The sequence below is a fragment of the Malania oleifera genome, chromosome 1 (assembly GCF_029873635.1).
Source record: "Malania oleifera isolate guangnan ecotype guangnan chromosome 1, ASM2987363v1, whole genome shotgun sequence".
Classification (NCBI taxonomy): Eukaryota; Viridiplantae; Streptophyta; class Magnoliopsida; order Santalales; family Ximeniaceae; genus Malania; species Malania oleifera.
In genome coordinates, this window is record NC_080417.1 from 129440803 (window position 1) to 129460985 (window position 20183).

At 31.8% G+C, this 20183-nt stretch overlaps 1 protein-coding gene across 1 annotated transcript; it reads right to left on the bottom strand.

Moving 5' to 3' along the window:
• Positions 1-15462: 15462 nt before the first annotated feature.
• LOC131146487 (protein LIGHT-DEPENDENT SHORT HYPOCOTYLS 7-like) lies at positions 15463-18132 on the bottom strand. The gene is made up of 2 exons (XM_058096123.1): positions 17042-18132; positions 15463-15802 (listed from the first exon to the last, which is right to left on the bottom strand). The coding sequence occupies exon 1, from the start codon at positions 17614-17616 to the stop codon at positions 17086-17088; it is 531 nt and encodes a 176-aa protein (XP_057952106.1). The 5' UTR covers positions 17617-18132; the 3' UTR covers positions 15463-15802; positions 17042-17085.
• Between the last annotated feature and the right edge of the window lie 2051 nt (positions 18133-20183).

Genomic DNA, 20183 nt, shown 5'->3' on the forward strand with positions numbered 1-20183 from the left:
GTGAAAATGTCTACAATTAGATTGGTACTAGGAATGATGGCCACTGAAAACCTACATCTTGAGCAGTTAGATGTAAAGATGACATTCTTTCATGGTGACTTGGAGGAAGACATTTACATGAGTTAACTAGAAGGGTTCATTGTTTAGGGACAAGAAAATTTAGTCTACAAATTGAGAAAGTGTTTGTATGGCCTAAAACAAGCTCCAAGACAATGGTGCAAGAAATTTGATAGTTTTATGTATAGAATTGAGTTCAAGAGATGTGAAGCTGATCACTGTTGCTATGTTAAGTTCTTTGGTAATTCTTACATCATTCTAGTGCTACATGTAGATTATATGCTCATTGCAGGGTCTAGCATTGAGGAGATTAACAATCTGAAGAAGCAATTGTCAAGACAATTTGCAATGAAGGATTTGGGAGCTGTAAAGCAAGTCCTTGGAATGAGGATCATTAGAGACAAGGTTAATGGTACATTGAAGCTTTCACAATTAGAGTATGTGAAGAAAGTTCTTAGTAGATTCAATATGAATGAAACTAAACCAGTGAGCACTAGTAGATTCAATATGAATGAAGCTAAACCAGTGAGCACACCGTTGGGTAGCCAATTCAAACTAAGCAGAGAATAGTCACCGAAGACGGAAGAAGAAAGGGACCACATGAGCAAGGTGCCCTATGCCCCAGCTATTGATTGCTTGATGTATGTCATGGTGTGTACAAGACTAGACATTGCATATGCAGTGGGAGTTGTGAGTCGATTCATGAGTAGGTCAGGAAAGCAGCATTGGGAGGCAGTTAAATGGATTCTGAGATATCTGAGGGGTACATCAGATACATGTCTTTACTTCACAGGTGCAAGTTTGAAACTGCAGGGTTATGTTGATGCTGACTTTGTTAGTGATACTAATAGTAGAAAGAGTATTACTGGGTTTGTATTTACTCTTGGTGGTACAATTATATCTTATATCTCAAATCTACAAAATATTGTTACTTTGTCTACTACAGAAGAAGAGTATGTTGCAGAAACTGAAGCTGGAAAGGAGATGATGTGGCTATATGGTTTCTTAGATGAATTGGGTAAGAAGCAGAAGATGGACATTCTACATAGTGACAGTTAAAGTGCAATCTTTCTTGCCAAAAATTTGGCTTTTTATTCAAAATCGAAGCATATACAGATAAAATACCACTTTATTCGTTACCTTATTGAAGATAAGCTGGTAATACTTGTTGAAGATAAGCTGGTAATACTTGAGAAGATCCGTGGATCTAAGAACTCGGCAAACATGTTGACTAAGGGTGTCACTATTGAGAAGTTGAAGTCGTGTGTAGCTTCAGTTGACCTTCTAGCCTGAGAATAGAAGGTAGAGTTGTAGGGATGAGGAATTATTCTCTCAGAGAATTGTTGTTGATGTTGGTGTTTGAACTAGTGTCCAAGTGGGAGATTTGTTAGGCTTTGTGGAGCCTAGTTATGTTTAATCCATGGAGCAGCCCAGGCCTAGCCAGAAATACTGAGAGTCTCGCCCAAGTGCTCGACCAGGAAGACCTTGAAGGGCGACCAAGTCGAGATTCTGAGATATCCTGAAGGAAGAAATCTCGAGAGGCTCGACCATCATCTCGACCAGCAATACTTAATGGTGTGACTAGGTCGAGGATGCTGAAGTTCAAGATTCCTGATTTCCCATGAGACTCAACTAGGTTGCGACCATGGGGAACAGGGATGCGACTAGGTCGATGACGACGATCTTCTGTGTGAGATTTCGGCAGAATTTTCCTATTTCAAAAGTTATGATCTTGTAAACCTTAAGATATATATTTCTAATGTTCGTCTATGTGTGTAGAGCGGCGTAGAAGTGTGCAGGAGCGTGGAGAGTGTTGTGAGCTCTTGAGTGTACGATCCAAAAGTGTTCGCTTTGGTGTTTAGGGTGTGTGCATGTTGTTTCTTCCTTGTTGAGTGTGAGAGAAACTTTGTAATTGCTGCACTCTGTATACTTCCTTGATAATAGTGAAATCCCTGCAACTCCGTGAAAGTAGACAAAGTTGCCAAATCACGTAAATATTATCTTGTGGGTGTGTATGATTTTTCTTTGGCGTGTGTGTGCTTGTCTTTATCTTATTTCTCACAGTTTTTGTGTGTTGGGAATTTTCCGCGTGTTTTTTTATTCCCTTACAATCAATATTGTGATAGTTTTTTGGTGGGGTAAAGATGATGTTGGTCAAATTTTTTTTTTCTTTTTTTTTTTGGGTTTCTTGAAGACATACAAATGCGATAGGATAAATACAATATCTGAAAGATGTATACTTTTATTTTTGTTAAGGTTAGACACAACTACATAAATGGCTTATTCTTTCCTCCAATAAAGAAATATGCTTTGGGGCAAATAGAAATCCTTAGGATTTATTATTCTTCATTCCAATATGGCAAGTGTTTTGGAGTAAATAAGAACCCGCCTATGCCGTGAGAAAATATTAATTGCATAATGTGTATATTGAATTTAACATGATTTTCCTATGCCAAAAAAAAAAAAAAAATCTTCTTTCTAATAAAGGCATGTGACTTGGGATATATTCTATCTTTACTTAGTGCCCTTATAAAATATATTAATGAGGGATGACAGTTGTTTATGCTCCATTTTGTTAGGACTAATTTTTTCTTAATCAAATTCAACTAAATTACTCGTGGAAATTGAAAATTTTTTTCCTTACTTTTGATTCATTTTTAAGTTCTCTTACTTCCCAAAATTTCTCTCAGTTCTTTATATCTTCCATAATACCCTAAAGAAATCTAAAATTGTTAACTTTGTCGCAACGCCTCGAAGAAAGATCCGAAATGACGAGAAATAATAATAATATTAAATATTCAATAAAGTCGCTACTAACCTATTATCTTTTTAAGTGCGGTTAACTCAGTTAATTATTATTTGTCGATTGGTTTTTAAATTAATCTTAAGCCAAAAAACCAGTTGGAATTGGGAGTTCAGTTATGCGTAGGGAAGATACTAGCATCCCCTACATACTCGTTCTACCAGTGGTGCCTAATTAATCATGTACTATCCTTAAATTGATTCTAATAGTCTTAATTACCCCCTTTAAAAAAAATTTACTTCGAATTTAAAAAGAAAATGTGAAATAAGGTGCGACTTAAGAATGTCTAATAAAACTTTCAAAAGAGGGGATCTTATTAGATAAACTTTTCTCAGAACTAATATAGGTGAGGTCTGAAAATATTTCTTTACCCTTTACTTAATCATTGAGACGCACACATATAAAAATAATATATATATATATATATATATATAATAAATTCATCAAAATTGATCAAAAAGAGTCTTTAAAATATTTTTAGATATTCTTAAATTTGTTTTAAAATTTTCTGGAAATTTTTCAACATTTTTTAGCAATTTTATTTGATTTTTAAAGACTTTTCCCTTCATTGTTGATATTTTTATTTTCCAATTTTTTTTTTTAACCAAGTCAAAATAACTCAAATAATTTTTATTTAGTTTTTAAAATTTTTAAAATATGTTTTCTGATTTTTTAAACCATTTTTCCAATTTTTTTAAAAAATTTAAAAGTAATTTTAAAATTAAATGAATTAACTAGCAGTTCAGGACGAGTCAGACCAGTTCAACACAGCTTAACCTGAGTCAAACCGATTGGGTCAAGGTGGCAGGCCACATGTCACTTATCAATGGTGACAAGTGGCACTATTTTTTTTTTAATTTTAATTTTTTTAAATTTTTTGTGGCGTTAGCATGACATCACTCGTCACATGACAGTTTTCAGTTAGTTTTGGGAATATGACATGGATCGCTAACGTGGCAGCAATCCGGCCGTCCAAAAGAAAACACAGATTAGACGTCGAAGATTGTGCCATTTCACTCCCCAAGTACGCGGTCCTGATTATGCCACGTGTCACTATATTAACGGTGACACGTGTCTCACTAATTTATATAAAATCTTTTTTTTCCTCTCTTCTTTTCTCATGTTCTCTAATTATTTCTCTCCCTTTTTCTTTTCCTCCCCCTGCTTCGCTCTCTCTCTCTCTCTCTCTCTCTCTCTCTCTCTCTCTCTCTCTCTCTCTCTCTCTCCGATTTCTCTCTCTTTTTTCTTACAATTTTCTCTCCCTCTCTCCAATTCCTTCTCTTTCTTTTTCCGATTTCTCTCTTCTCTTTCTGTTTCTTTTCTTTCTCTAATCTTTCTCTTCTCTCTCTATTACTTTCTTTTTCTTTCTCCAATTTCTCTCTCTCTTTGTTTTTTTTTTATCTCTCTTCTTCTTCATCCTTTCTTTTGCAAAACTTCTCTAAATACTCTAGGGTATACCATCTACCATTACGGGTAATATCACTGACACCAACAATGGTATTAGTGCCTTAACCTTCTATAGCCTTCCCATTCCCATCCTTGACTTGGAACCTAAACTTCCAAAGCACTGCTTTATCATTTGAATATGGGAAAGGACCAGGGACTGATATTCGTAGCTTAGAAAGGACTTTCCTTACCTCTTCCACAGCCAGGGTATTCCTTTGGATACCCATTGGAACAAAGGGTTTGTTCGTGTATTGAGGATGGGTGGCCCTATAGTTATCTCTCCCCAGAGTATTTACTGTCAAATCTTCTATCCCAACATAGAATTTTATCAAACGAGAATTCATTAAGTTTTGAAGAGATGGTTAAAACGTTATGCAATCTTGTACTAAGAAATTCAGTCCTCCCTAACAACTGCATGGTGATCCCATAGAACAAAGTGTTTCTTCCATCAATATTTCCACCTAATATAATTCCATAAAAAACTTCATTTAACAGGATTTGAATTTGTAGTACATTTTCTCTCTTAACTTCACCACCTCCTTCTTCTATGACACTTATTGTGCCCCCTCCATAATTGGGTAGAGGATTGTCATGTACACTGGGTTCTTTTTCATCAAAGTCCAACCAACGTGCATCCTTCAAGGCTTGTACCTTATATTTAAAAGAACAACATTTTTCAATTGAATGACCTAGTGCTTCAACATGGTGGAAATTTGGATCATACCAATTTGGGAAAGGAGGGTGTATAAGTATTCATGGTATCGGAGCAACCAACTGTCTTTCTACAAGCTGCGGGGACAGTTTTATGTAGACCATCTTAATATGTTGAATTTCTGACTTCCTGACCTCACTTGAAAACCTTCTCTCTGAAGCCTGAATATTTTGCTGCCTATAAGCTGATGGAGAACTAGAAGAAATAAGATGCGATTGTGCATTTTGTTATGCTATACTAGTGACTACAGGATCGAATATTGCACTTTTATTCGCTCATTTAGCACTACCTTCTTGGTACAAGCGACCCTGTATCATCTAGGCTTCTCCCTCCTATTCACCAACCCATTTTTTTTTGTAGCACCTGACATTAAGCTAGTGTTTTTCCATTCTTCCCATCTTAAATGCCCTTTTAATTCTTTCTTCGATGGTTGCCAAATCTGTGAAATTTTGAGGAGTGCTTCCGATAAGATGACCGAAATATGGGTCTTTAAGAGTGTTGACAAATAAGGAGATTGCTACCTTATCCTCAACTGGAGGATGCACCTGGTGCTACTTATTCTCTCCATAGATAAGCATATTATTTCAATGACTCACTCTAATTCTTCTCCATATTTTGTAGAGTCAACGTATCTAGAGTCATTTCAATTACATGCTTGTATTGTGCTATGAAGCAATAAACTAAATCTTTCGAAGTGCGAATCTTTGTTTGCTCCAAATGAATATATCACCTCATAGTTGCTCCAGTTAAACTAACCTAAAAACAATGGATTAATAGCTTATCATTATTAGAATATGCAGCCATTTTTTGACAATACATCTTTAGATGTATTATTGGACACTTAGACCTAGTAAACTTCTCAAAATTAAGGACCTTGAACTTCGAGAGTAGAATCACATTAAGCACTAAACACAAATCAAACGCATCCACTGATCCAAGTATGTTGATACCCTCTATGGCTCATAAGCATTCTTCCAATACCTCATACTTATAGTTTACTTCCAAGCTAGGGGTATGCTCTTTAGTTGTTTCCCTAGCTATTCCTTTTTCCTCAGAATCAAGGATTATGATTGGCGATACTTGTGTATTCCCCATCTATTGGAACCTCGGGACTAGTGTCGTTGGAATGAATGAGTGTGTGCTTAGACCCAAACTTGTTGTCATATTCAGTAGTTGTGGCAGCAAATGCCCACTAATTGGTGTGAATTCTGGTGAAAATAAGGGATCCTTCTCAATCACAAGTTCTAGAGATTGCACAGTTTTCCCCTTGTTCATGATAGCAAGCATCTCCATCAACTTTTTCATTTGCTCCTTAGTCTCCCAAACATCTTGACTGACTTCCTCATGACTTTTTTCAAGTCCCATCATGCGGTTTTCCAAGTGCTCGCCCATGATTCTAGCTTTTCGTATAGTGTTATAAGGATGAATGTATTGCTCAATATTGAACCTTGAACAATTTGAGCTCTATCACTGACTTCGATCAATTGATTCTTTTTCCCTCCTTTTGTCTTCTAACTCCTCCAATTTTTAAGCTTGCTGCTTTGAATCTCCATTGCCAATTTCTACTACTTTTACCCTCAGACTTTAGCTTCTTGAACTTTGAACCTCGAGCTCTGCAACTCTTCTTTCTAATCCTCACAATTCCTTTTCAAAATTCTTAACAATTTTAGTCTTTGTCTGTATCTGTATCTCTATGTGTCTCAATCTCAGTCTCTGTATTCCAATCATAGTGTTTGTGTCATTTTCCCTTTCTCAAATTCTCTATTTATAGCCTTGGGGATTCATTCAATTTAATGATTATTAGATCAATCAGCACCCAATTTAATCAATCAAATTTACTTCAAAATGTTCACATTTGCCACATGTTTAATTGATGGATTTTCTTTTGCAAGTTTGAAGCTGAAGCTACTAGCCCACTTCTTTTTATTTCAATTTTTTTTTTATTTTCTAGTTTTTTTTTCCAATGTAAAAATTCATTTTCCCTATATTTATAAATTTGTCCTACATTTTCTCATTTTATGGAATTAATAAATTTTGCCCAATTTTTTTATTATGTAGGCCCCCAACAAAATAGTGTGTCTACAGACCCAACCACCAAAAATTTGAGAATCTATCATGGAAGGTGATAAACACTTAGTGGGAGATATAGTGATCGAAGGTTAGTCTAAATTGTCGGTGGAAACATCGTACCTAGTGTCTTGTGAAAATATCTTGATAGCTGAAACTTGTAATTTATATGTCTAAAGTCTTCGATTTGAATCTTGAGAAACGTAAGCAGAGGTTCAATGGGAGATGAACTACCACCCGTTACACAATTCAAGCTCAATACAAGCTATTAATGGACCAGAAAACCATCTAGGGGGCTGTGGGATTGGCCTCTCTAATATCATTCCTGAGATTCCTTCACTTGCTTCATTTCAATGGTGAAATAAAATGAAAAGGGAAAATAAGAAAAGCATCATAAAAACTTGCTTACCAAGAGACAAAAACCATCATGAATTTGTCCATTTTCTTCTCTAGGGACTAGTTAGTCCACACTCAATATGAACTATGTTCAATTCAATTGAAGCAAGAATAGGGCCCACCAAAGGCCATCCACTTCATTGTTGGCCCATCAAGGCCCAGCATGTGGCCCACATTGTGGAGCTCATAGTGATTTGATTTTTGTCCACCCCTTGACCCATTTAAGGCAACTTAATCTTTGCCCATGAAAATAATTCATGTTGATACTCTTTGGCTGCTTCTCTCTCTTTCCATGTTTGGTTCATTACAGACCCTTTTGAGAACCATATGTGGATGAGTTTGTGCCCTTTCAGTGTTTCCTCATTTCACCAATTTTCCTCAAGGAGTGTGCACACCAGTGCTTCTGAAAAAGACAGTCTAACAATAACATTGCCAATACTGCCTTATGCATGGGGGCCATTTCTAGTTGTCATGAATCCTAAGCAAGTGAATTAAAGGAGCATACCCTTAATTTCCTACCTACCTACCTACCATTTAACATGTTCCTTGTAGATTTTAAACAGTAAAAATTGTGAGGAGAAGCCTTGTGTGAAAATCCAAATGGGATCACTTTCAATTAGTTTGCGCTAATTGAACAAGTTACTTAATTTTCATAAGGGAAGATTCCTTTATTTTAAAGCGACTTTGCTATGTGATGCTGCAGATTTTTCTTGAAGCGTGAGATGTGACTACATCTGATCGGGCAATAGTAAATTATTGGGTGGTAGTAAAATGGGCGAACTAAATCTTGTACAATATATAAAAGCATGAGTCCAAATTTGTTCTTGTAGGTTCATGACACTTTATGTATGTATCAAGTTAGAAATATCAAAATATTGACAATGCACTATTATAAGACATGACCCTTTAATAATCTCCTTTAGTAAAATCAAAACTAACTACTAAGCCAAATTAGTTTTATGTTTAATTTGTTCTCTACATGACTTGTAACAATTTCTCTATATATTCAAAGTTTAGTTTACATAGAGCCACAAGATGTGTCAACTGAACACAAAAAATTTACATGTGGACTAATTTTAATTCTTAGAAAAGTAAATTTATATATAATAAAATAATTCGGCCAAAATCAGATAAAATTACATTTCAAATGTTTAGAAATGACTGCACCTTCTATGTGTAGGAATGGAATGGAATTGAATTTCTCTTATGACTTCATCATATCCCTTAGTCAAATTTTCATTCTATTCTTTTCTCACTCCATTTTAATCTGCACCGAACAAGCCGCTTTTTTTATAAAAAAAAAATGAAAGAAAAAAATATTGATTAAAAAATTAACTTCATTTTGACTAAAAAATAAACTAATAAAATGTAAAATTAAAAAGTACAAATAATGTAAATCATTTTTAGGCAAAAATGCATTATCTTTTAAACATAATACAAAAAATTTCTTTAAAAAAAAAAAAAAAAACTAGCTCAAGAAAAATTAGATAAGTTTACATTTTAAAAATTTTTATTTTAAATAGGCTAAGTTTTGAAACTAAAAAATTCATGTAGTTAAAAGATAAAATAAATACTATGGTATTATAAATACTAAATAAACGGCATATCTCAAAATAAAATTAATAAATTCTTCTAATTTCTTCTAAAATCATTATGAAGTGTCTGTCTAACATCATTAAGATAAACAATAATATAACATTTGAAGTAGAAATAAATTTATATACTTAGAAGTATCTCCATATAACTAATTTAAAACTTTTAAAAAATATCATTATTTTTTTGGTAATGTCATTTTTATGTGTGGTTTCAACCAGGAAGGATCTATATAAACCAATTCTCCAATCACCACTTCGACTTTATAAGCTACCTTTCAAGTGTGTGACTCAATCCTTCAGTGGTACGGAATCAAATGCTAAAAAATTCATTTAGAATAGATAATGTTATACAGAAGTTCGATACCAAAGTTCCAATTATTTCAGTGATTGGATTATTGGCTAAATCGAAGTTTTGTAACGTATTAGGACATCCCATTAGTAAGTCGGCTTGGTCCGATTTATTAGATTCTGATATTATTAATCAATTTTGGTGTATATGCAGAAATCTTTTTCATTATCACGGATCCTCGAATATTCAGTAAAAATTGAAAACTATGCATTGTCTCACATTAATAAGGGTTTTTTTCCTTCATTTAAAAAAGAAAAAAAGAAAAAAAAAGTGACTCCCTAGTGGGCATCACTTTGTAAATTTTTTTTATGACCCCTAAATAATCTCCTTTAGTAAAATCAAAACTAACTACTAAGCCAAATTAGTTTTAAGTTTAATTTGTTCTCTACATGACTTGTAACAATTTCTCTATATATTCAAAGTTTAGTTCACATAGAGACACAAGAGGTGTCAATATAAAAATTAGATAAAATTACATTTCAAATGTTTAGAAATTACGGTACCTTCAATATGTAGGAATGGAATGAAATCAAATTTCTCTCATGACTTCATCATATCCCTTAGTGAAATTTTCATTCTGCTCTTTTTCTCACTCCATTCTAATCTGCAAACCGAACAAGCTGCTTTTTAAAAAATTAAAGAAAAAAAATATTGATTAAAAAATTAACTTCATTTTGACTAAAAAATAAACTAATAAAAAGTAAAATAAAAAAGTACAAATAATGTAAATCATTATCTTTTAAAAATAATACAAAAAATTTCTAAAAAAAAAAAAAACTAGCTCAAGAAAAATCAGATAAATTTACATTTTAAAAATTTTTATTTTAAATGGGCCAAGTTTTGAAACTAAAAACTTCATTTAGTTAAAAGATAAAATAAATATTATGGTATTATAAATACTAAATAAACGGCATATCTCAAAATAGAATTAATAAATTCTTCTAATTTCTTCTAAAAATCATTATGAACTGTCTAACATCATTAAGATAAACAAAAATATAACATTTGAAGTAGAAATAAATTTATAGGCTTAGAAGTATCTCCAAATAACTAATTTAAATTTTTTTAAAAAAAATATCATTATTTGATTATTCAGTAAAAAGTGAAAATTAATCATTGTCTCACATGAATAAGGGGGTTTTTTTTTTTTTTTTTTTTTTAAATGTGACTCCCTAATGGCCATCACTTTGTAAATTTTTTGACCATGCAATTAATATGATAAGTTGATGACAAGCATAAATGGAGTTGGTGAAGACAATGGATTAGAGAGGACAATGGATTTGAACACTAGATTATTGCCACTAAGGTGGAATTAGTACAGACATTGGATTCCTCAACACAAAAAAATTTAAAAAATAAAAAAAGGAAAATTATTTTATGAAGTTCTATAATGCCCATTTAAAAAAATAAAACAAAAATATCAATCCATCCTATTTATGCGATAATTGATTTGTTATTTTCTAAAAGGAAATAATTTACTATTAATGTGTAACCTGAAAGGCCAAATTAGAGCTTCATTAGTTAAAAAGTATTGCTAACTTGATGAATGAAAAGAAAGCTACTAGAAACTCTTAAATGATGTAATAGTAAATTAATCTTTTGACAAAAGCATACTAATTTTTAAAAATAAATTAATATTAAACAAACATTTTAAAAAGAATTAAAATGATTTATATACTATATAGAGAAGTATGGATGATGTAAATAATTTTATTAACAAAAATATTCTTATCCTATTTTTATTTATAATTTAAAAAACTCATTAATTGATTTTTAAGTAAACAAAGAAAACAATAATTAAGATTTTAGGTTGCAAATCCCTATTAAAAATTGTAATAAAGTTAAATGATATTTTAATAGGAAGAATCCATATATTGACATTTTATAAAATAAAAATAATAAAAAAAGTTAACTAATATTTTCATAGCTAATAATTCTTTTAACTATAGTGCTATGTAATTATTAAAATTCAATATTTCTTATAATTTTAATTAAAATATTTATGTGATCATAATTATATATTTTTAAAGATTTTCAATGCCCTTATCTTTACATATATATCAATTTTTATAAATAATTTAAATACTCATATTTTGATATTTTTATACTAAATTACGACACAATATTATTCACATACAATCATGTGTAACACAAGTTATATATATATATGATATTCCTTGTGCGTGTATATTTCATTATTGCTAAAGCCCTTTTGAGAATAATTTCACTCATTTAGACGAACGTGCACATCCTTCATATATGGTTTATTTTTTGTATTTTATTTTATTTTACTCTTTTTAATGCCATCTTTTGTTCTTCTTTAAAGTAGATGGAGGAAGGGAATTGGACATTAGTGGTAAAAGGTAAGTTATAGTCATTTAAATCTCCTTAATTTTCTTTCCTTTCAAAAAAAAAAAAAAAACACCCTTCTAAATTTTTTAAAAAAATGAATGAACATTGTCTAACCCAAACCAAAATAAGAAAGTTATTAAATTAAATTATATGTAAAATATTTTCCATTGTAATTGATATACAATATATTAGCAAGAACGAAAACATTTTATTGATCTAAAGAAGCAAGAGAAGTTCTTTTTATCTTCCTATTAGATGTTATGTACGTATTGAATAATATTTTTTAAATTGTATAAGATAGTTAGTCAATTTGTTACGAAGGTAACAAACATAGTGATATTTAAATAGCTTGTCTCACTGTAATCTTAGTGGGGCGGAAAGTCGATTTCCTTAATCATGAATGTAAGAAATCGTAAAACCACTAAAATTTCATAAGCTTTTATTTTTTTTGTTTCTTTGTGCTTTTTCTATTGCCTTTATATATAAAAATTTGTTAGATAATTTAAAATAGTCCAATCACTCATGATGTAAAATATTCCCTTATTCATATATAATTCTTTATCCTAACCTCATATTTGAATACCCACTTATATTTACCTTTTACCTAAACTACCCTTTATTCCCCACTTTACCCTCAAACATGCAATAGTCATTTAGCACATATCAAATCGATTATATATATATATATATATATATATATATATATATATGATGTAATATATTTTGTGATAAACCACCATTTATCTTCATTTTATTTTCTTTTTTTATATCATCATATATATTTGGATGTCCATATATACCCTTTATCTTAAAACTTGTATTAGTGATTTAATATTTAAATGTTTTTTTTTTAGCTCATTTGATAATATCTCATAATTTGCAATCAACTGTGATATGGATTAACTATTTAATATCTTTTGTAAGTAATTTTTTTAGAAGGAGATAATAATAAATTATAGTCTAGGTTTTCTATTTTTAATAAATATTCTATTTACTAAAACACTTTATTTTTATATTTTTATTTTTTTGATAACCCGGTGACTCCGGCCACCATCGTGCCACTTTGAACACTATGGTGCGGCACCAAAAAAGGCTTCTGATAATTCACCGGAATAAACTCTCAATGGGAAATCAAACCCATGACCTTGGTGTCACCAAAGTCACAAGTCGCCCTTACCACTTAAGCCAACCCGACTTGCTCGAAATAAATCCTGAAATTTTACATTTCATTCAACTCTTAAATAAAAAATTATTTTATTAAAATGTCATTATTTTCTAGTTATTATAATTTTATCATTTGTACAATTAACTATTACAACATTAGCAATTTTTTTAAAAAAAACAAAATAATTATTTTTTAAAAAAAAAATCATATGTATTATTATTATTATTATTATTATTATTATTATTATTATTATTGTTGTTGTTGTTGTTGTTGTTATTATTATTATTATTATTTTGTATAGTACTTGCATATTTTTCATGTTTTGAGTTGGATTATAATGCTCAATTAAAGAACTGAAAATGTATTTACTATACATTTGCTACAGTATCTACCAATTTCAATATATATATGCCTCTATAATGATTTATTAGATAAAAAAAAATTTCTGATCATTTTTTATGTTATGTGAATAAAAATGCCAACTTAAAATTTAATTTTCAAATTTCAAGTAAGGGCCAGCAAAGATTTGTTAATTAATCATACATCCTAGAAATCAATTAAGGCATATGTATGCGCGCGCATCATCTTGTTTCCATTATTTCAACTCTTGCATTGCTTTCAACTAATAATCAAATTTTCTCTTTAAATTGAAGCAAAAATAAAAAGTAATGTACATTTTATTTTATAATAACTTTCCCATATTATGATTCTTGAAGCATTGTATTTTGAACTTACAAGAATGGTTTGGACTCTAGCTATATGATGCGCATTTATAGGATAAATCTGTAAGGCCAGTGGGCTAAGGCGGATAATACCTCACCGAAATTGAGTTCGGGATTGTTCACATTTATATGACAAGAGAGAAATATTGCTTTTATATAGTTGAATTTGAGGGAAGGGAAGGTATAAATAATCTCAAAATCTTGAGATTAAAATTGCAATAGGTTATATATACGTCATTATTAGGTTCAATATACCTAAAATAAAAATAAGAAGAAAAATCTAAACTATCTTAATTCATCCACAGATCAACCTCAAAACCATCAAATAGAGATATTCTTCCGATAAGAAAAAAAAACTTGAAAAAAAATAAAAGAACACATTCGGGTTTTTCGATTAATTTGAAAAATTTTATATATATATATATATATATATATATATATATATATATAATGTTCTTCAATAAAAATTGGGATATCTATTTTTAAAAATGTCCATCAATCTCAACAAATACAATTAAAAATTAATTATACACTAAAGTTTTCTAATAGCATACGAAGTTTATTTGAGCTTTAATCTAATCCCTTCCCATTATTCTGTATATGTTTGATATCGCACGGAGTTGAATTTTTTTTCTATATTTATTTTTATTCTATTTTTATGCATTAGTGTTTTTTATTAGTAATATTGACAATTTTAATTTTTGTAAGCTAATGTTTTTTTTTTCTTACATCATTTTACATTATGATAATACTAATTTAAACATAGTGTTATTTAATTGAATTAGGCTCTAATTTCATCATGAATTTAAAACAAAAAAAAAAAAACTTAAGTGAAATATTTGAAAAGTATAATATTTTTCCAAGATAAATATAGCTTCAAGTGCTTTCCAATTAGCTTAGAAGAAGCAGATATGGCAATTCTAGATATGTTTTATTATTTTCAATAATTAAATACTAGGTCATGCATTGAGTTTAAAAAATTTAGAAAAGAAAAAGATTAAATTAGGTCAGTGCCCAAATATATACGAACTTATAATCTTGAAAAGCTTTGAAGTTGGCCAAAGAAAGTAGAAAATTAACATTAAACTTAACTAAAAATGACGTTACCGTGTTTTAATTAGAATAATTGTTATTAATTTGTCTTGCCATAAATTCTACAATCCCAAATAAATAAATAAAACAAAGAAAAAAATGAACTATTGCTAGTGAAAAAACCATTTCTTGATAGGTAACAACATGCTTTAATCGATACAAAGGGATCGTTATAAAATAGAGATTGTAAAAAAAAAAAAAAAGGTTTTAAGATTGAGCGCAAGGGAGAAAAACAATGATTAGACAAACAAAACTATAATAATAATAATAATAATAATAATAATAATAATAATAAAAAGGAATCTATTGGTACAAGGTGAACAAAAGTATGTTATGAACATGTGGGACACATCACATTGTATAGGTGGGGGCATTCTTCTGAAATCAAACTAAAATTAAAATGATTCAATTATTATGTCAACAATGTCAATTTATGGGGGATCAGCATCAACATACCCAATCACTTTTAATGACTCATAAAATTCCCCAATTTTTCCAAATCAAATCTTAAAGAAAAAAATGTATATCTAGATTCATCTCTTCATGAAAAATATTCAATCACTTATCACAAAAATCTCCTCAGAAATTTTCAAAAACCAAGTTAAATTTGCAACATCACATCTATTTTTCAATGACTAATATATATATATATATATATATGTATATGTATATGTATATGTATATGTATATATATACACCTTAGAAATGATATATAGCTCCTGGTGATCATATCATAAGCTTGATTTCAATTCATAAAATACTGTTTAGCTGAAGAATATTTATAAAGAAGAAGAAGAAGAAGAAGAAGAAGAAAAAAAAGATAAGCAGATATACCCACTTCAACAATAGGTTTCATCTTCATAAACTTCATGCTTTTATACTCATTTGAGCAATTAACAGAGTCTTGGAGGTAAAAAAACCGATCAAAGAGCGAGGCCGATTGGTTCGGTCCAAGGAGGAATTGAATTGACAGCAACATCCAATTCCATAGTTTGGTAGAAATCCAAAACTTATAGTGATGAAACTTGGAGACCTTCTGGTGCTTGCTGCATGTATTAGTTCAACCAAAACTTGGAGTTAAATAAAATAGATGGAGAAATTAATTTAACCTCTAAAGCAAATATTTTCTTGACCGATGACGCTATCTAGAAGAAGCAATGCATTTGAAAGGCAGGGTGACTCGAATTATTGCTTCATCAATTCGGAATTTTCCCCAAAAAGATAATTATTGAGCTATGTATAAAGGTTTTTGATCGATCAAAGAAAGATCTCACTCATGAAGGTTGGGATGAATCCATCGACCCAAAAAGTTAAGGATAGAACGTATTAGAAAGCTATTAATGATGAGCTACGAAGCAAAATCGCACACACACATATTTATCTACATATATATATATATATATATATATATATATAATGATATCGTGTAATTGGTTAACTTAGCATGCACTTCACAATTATGGCCATTCACAAAATGGTAATTAAAATTAAAAATGAAATCAAACACAACTTAGTTAAGCAGTGTGGACTGGTAAATGTATGTGTAAAATCTTTTGAGAAATTGAATGAAGGGTACAAATAGGTAGGTGACATATAGACATCAACAAGCCAACATATATATTAATAATTAAGAACTGATTAATTAGGCATATATATTCCCCCAGTACTGTTAATCTCAATATTTTATATATATCACAATCCCAATTAATTAAAATATTGTCAAAATTAACGAAGATCATTTAATATTATGTGTATATATGTGTGATTTGATCTTGTGGCCATCCATGGCGGGCACAAAATCGTGCAGAATCCCAAAAAAGCCAAGACTAAAAAAAAGCAAACATGCAAATGCGAATTATTAAATTTGGGAACCACAAAAAACAGTGATTTTGCATGAGAGAGAGAGAGAGAGAAGAGAGGGGGAGCATCGACCCATTTCTCAATTTACCTCCACAGCGAAAGCTGCTGTGAGGTACATACAGTACTCATGACTCAGCCACAATGGTCCCTATCTCCGCTGTCAAACTGAGTACTAGTGTCTTCAAATTAGGGTTTTGTGTTGAGGGAACAAGGGCTGATGAGTGACCTTCTGAGACATGCATGGGATTGATCATACACAATTGTAATAAATCAATTAATACCCATTTCTCATTTTGCAGCTGGCCCCTCTATTTGGAACTTGAAACTAAAATTTCAGGCTCAATTTGAACTATAAGATCCAATTCATATCAAACAAAGGTAGACGATGCTTAACCATCTATATCGTAAAATGAGATAAAACGCACCATTCTCTTGGAAAGGCTGCAGGCCAGCGATCGAGGCGAGACCATCAAGATGACGACTGCATAGGCAACTTCGAGCCCTCCTCGGCCGCCTTCAATGGATTCCTCTTCTTCTTCTTCTTCTTATAAGGAATGCCCCTTGCCTTGGCTTGACAATCCCTCACTTCCCTCAAGTAAACCCTTATCGCTCCGCTCGCGAAAGGGTTAGTCTCTGGCAACCCCCCATTCTCCTCGTAGGCAGCCCTAAGGCGGCCGATGAGAGCGTCGAGGCTGCCCCAAGCTTGCTTGAGAGGGCAAGTGCAGGGCCCTGGCGGCTCCGGCTGCCCGAAGAAGACGCACCCTTGGTGGTGCACCTTAGTCTTCCCGAACTGGTCGAGGTAGCGGAGGAACTCGAGCACATGGTTGGAGTTGCACTGGGACAGTGCAACTGGCGGCCTTTGGTTCTTCAAGTACTGCCCGAAGGTGTTCCAGTCGCGGCGCTTCTGCGACTCGTAGCGGCTCAGTGGAGCAGGCTGCGGAGGATCACCGCCCGGCCGCGATGACCCTTCTGCAAGGTCCTTCCCCTTGTTGCTCGACATCGATCGGCCGGAGCTAGCCGAAAATGATCGATCCAATCGAGTGAGTAGTTGATTGATGGAGTAGTAGCTAGCTTCTATAGCTAATTACTAGTTTGTTTCTTGGGAAAAAGGGGGAAACGGGGGAGGGGGTAAGAGAACAGAGAGAGAAAACACAGTGGAAAAGATGAAGATGATCACATCATGGGGCTGCTGAGGAGACGCGAAATGGGTCCTTTGAAAGTGCTTTGGCTCTTCTTTTTCTTCTCCGTCACATTATTTTCTTCCTTTAATGGTACTGTTAGCATTAACCATACCTTTTTTCTATATGTTTATAATTATGCTCCCATCATCAAAGCAATCATTATCAAGTAAAATAGCATAATTAGCCTCTGGCCACATAGTGAAAACCCTGTAGCTATAGCTAGCTAGCCTCCTACCCTCTCCAAATAACTGATCCAATGGGTTAGCTGCAAGTGACCAATTTGGGAATTAGTGTAAACGGGATCTGTCATGTAGGTGTATGTATAAGATAACACTACTTTTTTAATTTCTTTAAGCTAGATTTATGTGGATGTAAACTGCTGATTAAAAAAATAAAGGAAAGGAAAAAAGTGGGTTCCATTAAATATTTAATTTGCATAGGTTTCTCATTAATTAGTTTGGGAAACTCCATTGAGATTGTAAGTAAAAATATTGTTTCCAATTTAGGGCTAGTTTATAACAATACTCTTGCTTGCATTGGTGCCATTTCACCTCATTCATTAGATGGTATTCTGTGCAAGCAATAGGATTATTTGGGAAAGATTGATTCTACTACAATCTAAATTTTTAATGATTTTTTATGAATGAAAGAGAATTACGTCATGTTTGGTTTGTTAAATGGAATAGAATGAATGGAAATTTTGTATGTAGAATATGAAGAAAATTAAGTAATAATTTTAGTTTTACTCTGTCCAATTTCTTTATGTTTCAATCTGTTAAAACATTCGTTATTAAATTTCTATAATCCAAACATAATTTGTTTTACCATGATCCTTAAGAGAGAGCATTGCTAATTAATTACCATAATCAACATCATTCTCCTTTTGGGTTGAAAAGCAAATATATATATAGACACACACACACGATATCGAAATATCATGTTATCATTTGGTTAAGTGTTCTGTAACTACATTTTAATTTTTTTTTAAAGGAAATATCTTGTTAAAATGAAAAGGTATTTTAAAAAATAAAACCCGCATGATAGCTAATTTTTTTAAAAATAATTTTACACTTAGCAATATCAAACATGCCTTGAGTTAATCAAAATAGAAAATTGTTTAATTTTAATCGTTTAGGGTTCAAGATCAGGGGAAGGATTCTATGACTTGAACCTCATAGGGATTACGACAAACATGAACAAAGCATATAATAGTAAACCACAAAAGTTTAGAAAAGTTTATAAGTTATTTTCAGTTCAATTATATATCATGAATATCACCTTTCAATATATATATATATATATATATCATGAACATCTAGAATTTATTTTCTATAAATCATACAATATATATTATATAGTCATATCCTTCATTAATTAATTTACTACGTGTTGTGTCTTTTTGTAAGAATTGAGATTCAATTCTTTGTTGATTTCTTGTCATCAACCGACCCTTCTAATCACGGGACAAAAATTCAATAGTGTGGTGAATGAATGGGATATATAGGGGAACGCACATGGAATCCCCATTCTTCTTTTTCAAAACCCTAGCCCCTTTTTGTCTTTCTCTTATCCTTGTAGCAAGTCTTGCTTGTTCGTTGAATTAAACTGACCCTAATTATATGCCTTTAAACTTTTATTTTGAGAGAAATGGAAAGGCAAAATATCCAAACAAGCCCTTAAATAAATTGCTTCCAAACAAAGCCGGTGGTGGTTCCCATTTGGAATTTGCCTACTTCAACAACAAACTTCAATTAAGTTGCACCCTTTAACAACAACAACCCTTTAATGCCCTCTTAGTGATTTAATTAATCTCAAGATTGTGAAAGATCATAGAACCACTTTTCCGTACACAAGGGCAAAGCTCAATTCACATGGCCAGATTATTGAAACTGTGGTACAATATTTTATATTACATCTATGCACGTATAGTTAGGGTGTGTTTGGCATCCCACAAAAAATGAAACCATTTTAATTTTAACATGGACTGCACAAGGCATAGGGTGGAGATTGGGGCTAGGCATATGTGGTACTCAAGATGGGATTGTTGTCCCTAATAGATTTTCTTCTTATTATAATGAGCACTGATCTTGCAACAGCTAATAAAGCGAAGGGAATTGGAATGCACATCGACATAAGGCCACGCTAGCAAAAGAATACTGCTTAAGAATCAGAGTGGTGCCACTTGGATGGGTGTGATTAGGTCTTTGTCACCCATCGCAACCCGTCTCGTAACAATATCATTTGGCTAATTAATATGATTGCCACCACATTGAACACTGCTTATAATGCTTAATGATTCTAAATAATATCCAATTGTACTAATGTTAGTGATGTTTTTGTTGTTGCCCTCTGGGTTGGAATTCCCTTTATCTATTTACCTCAACTT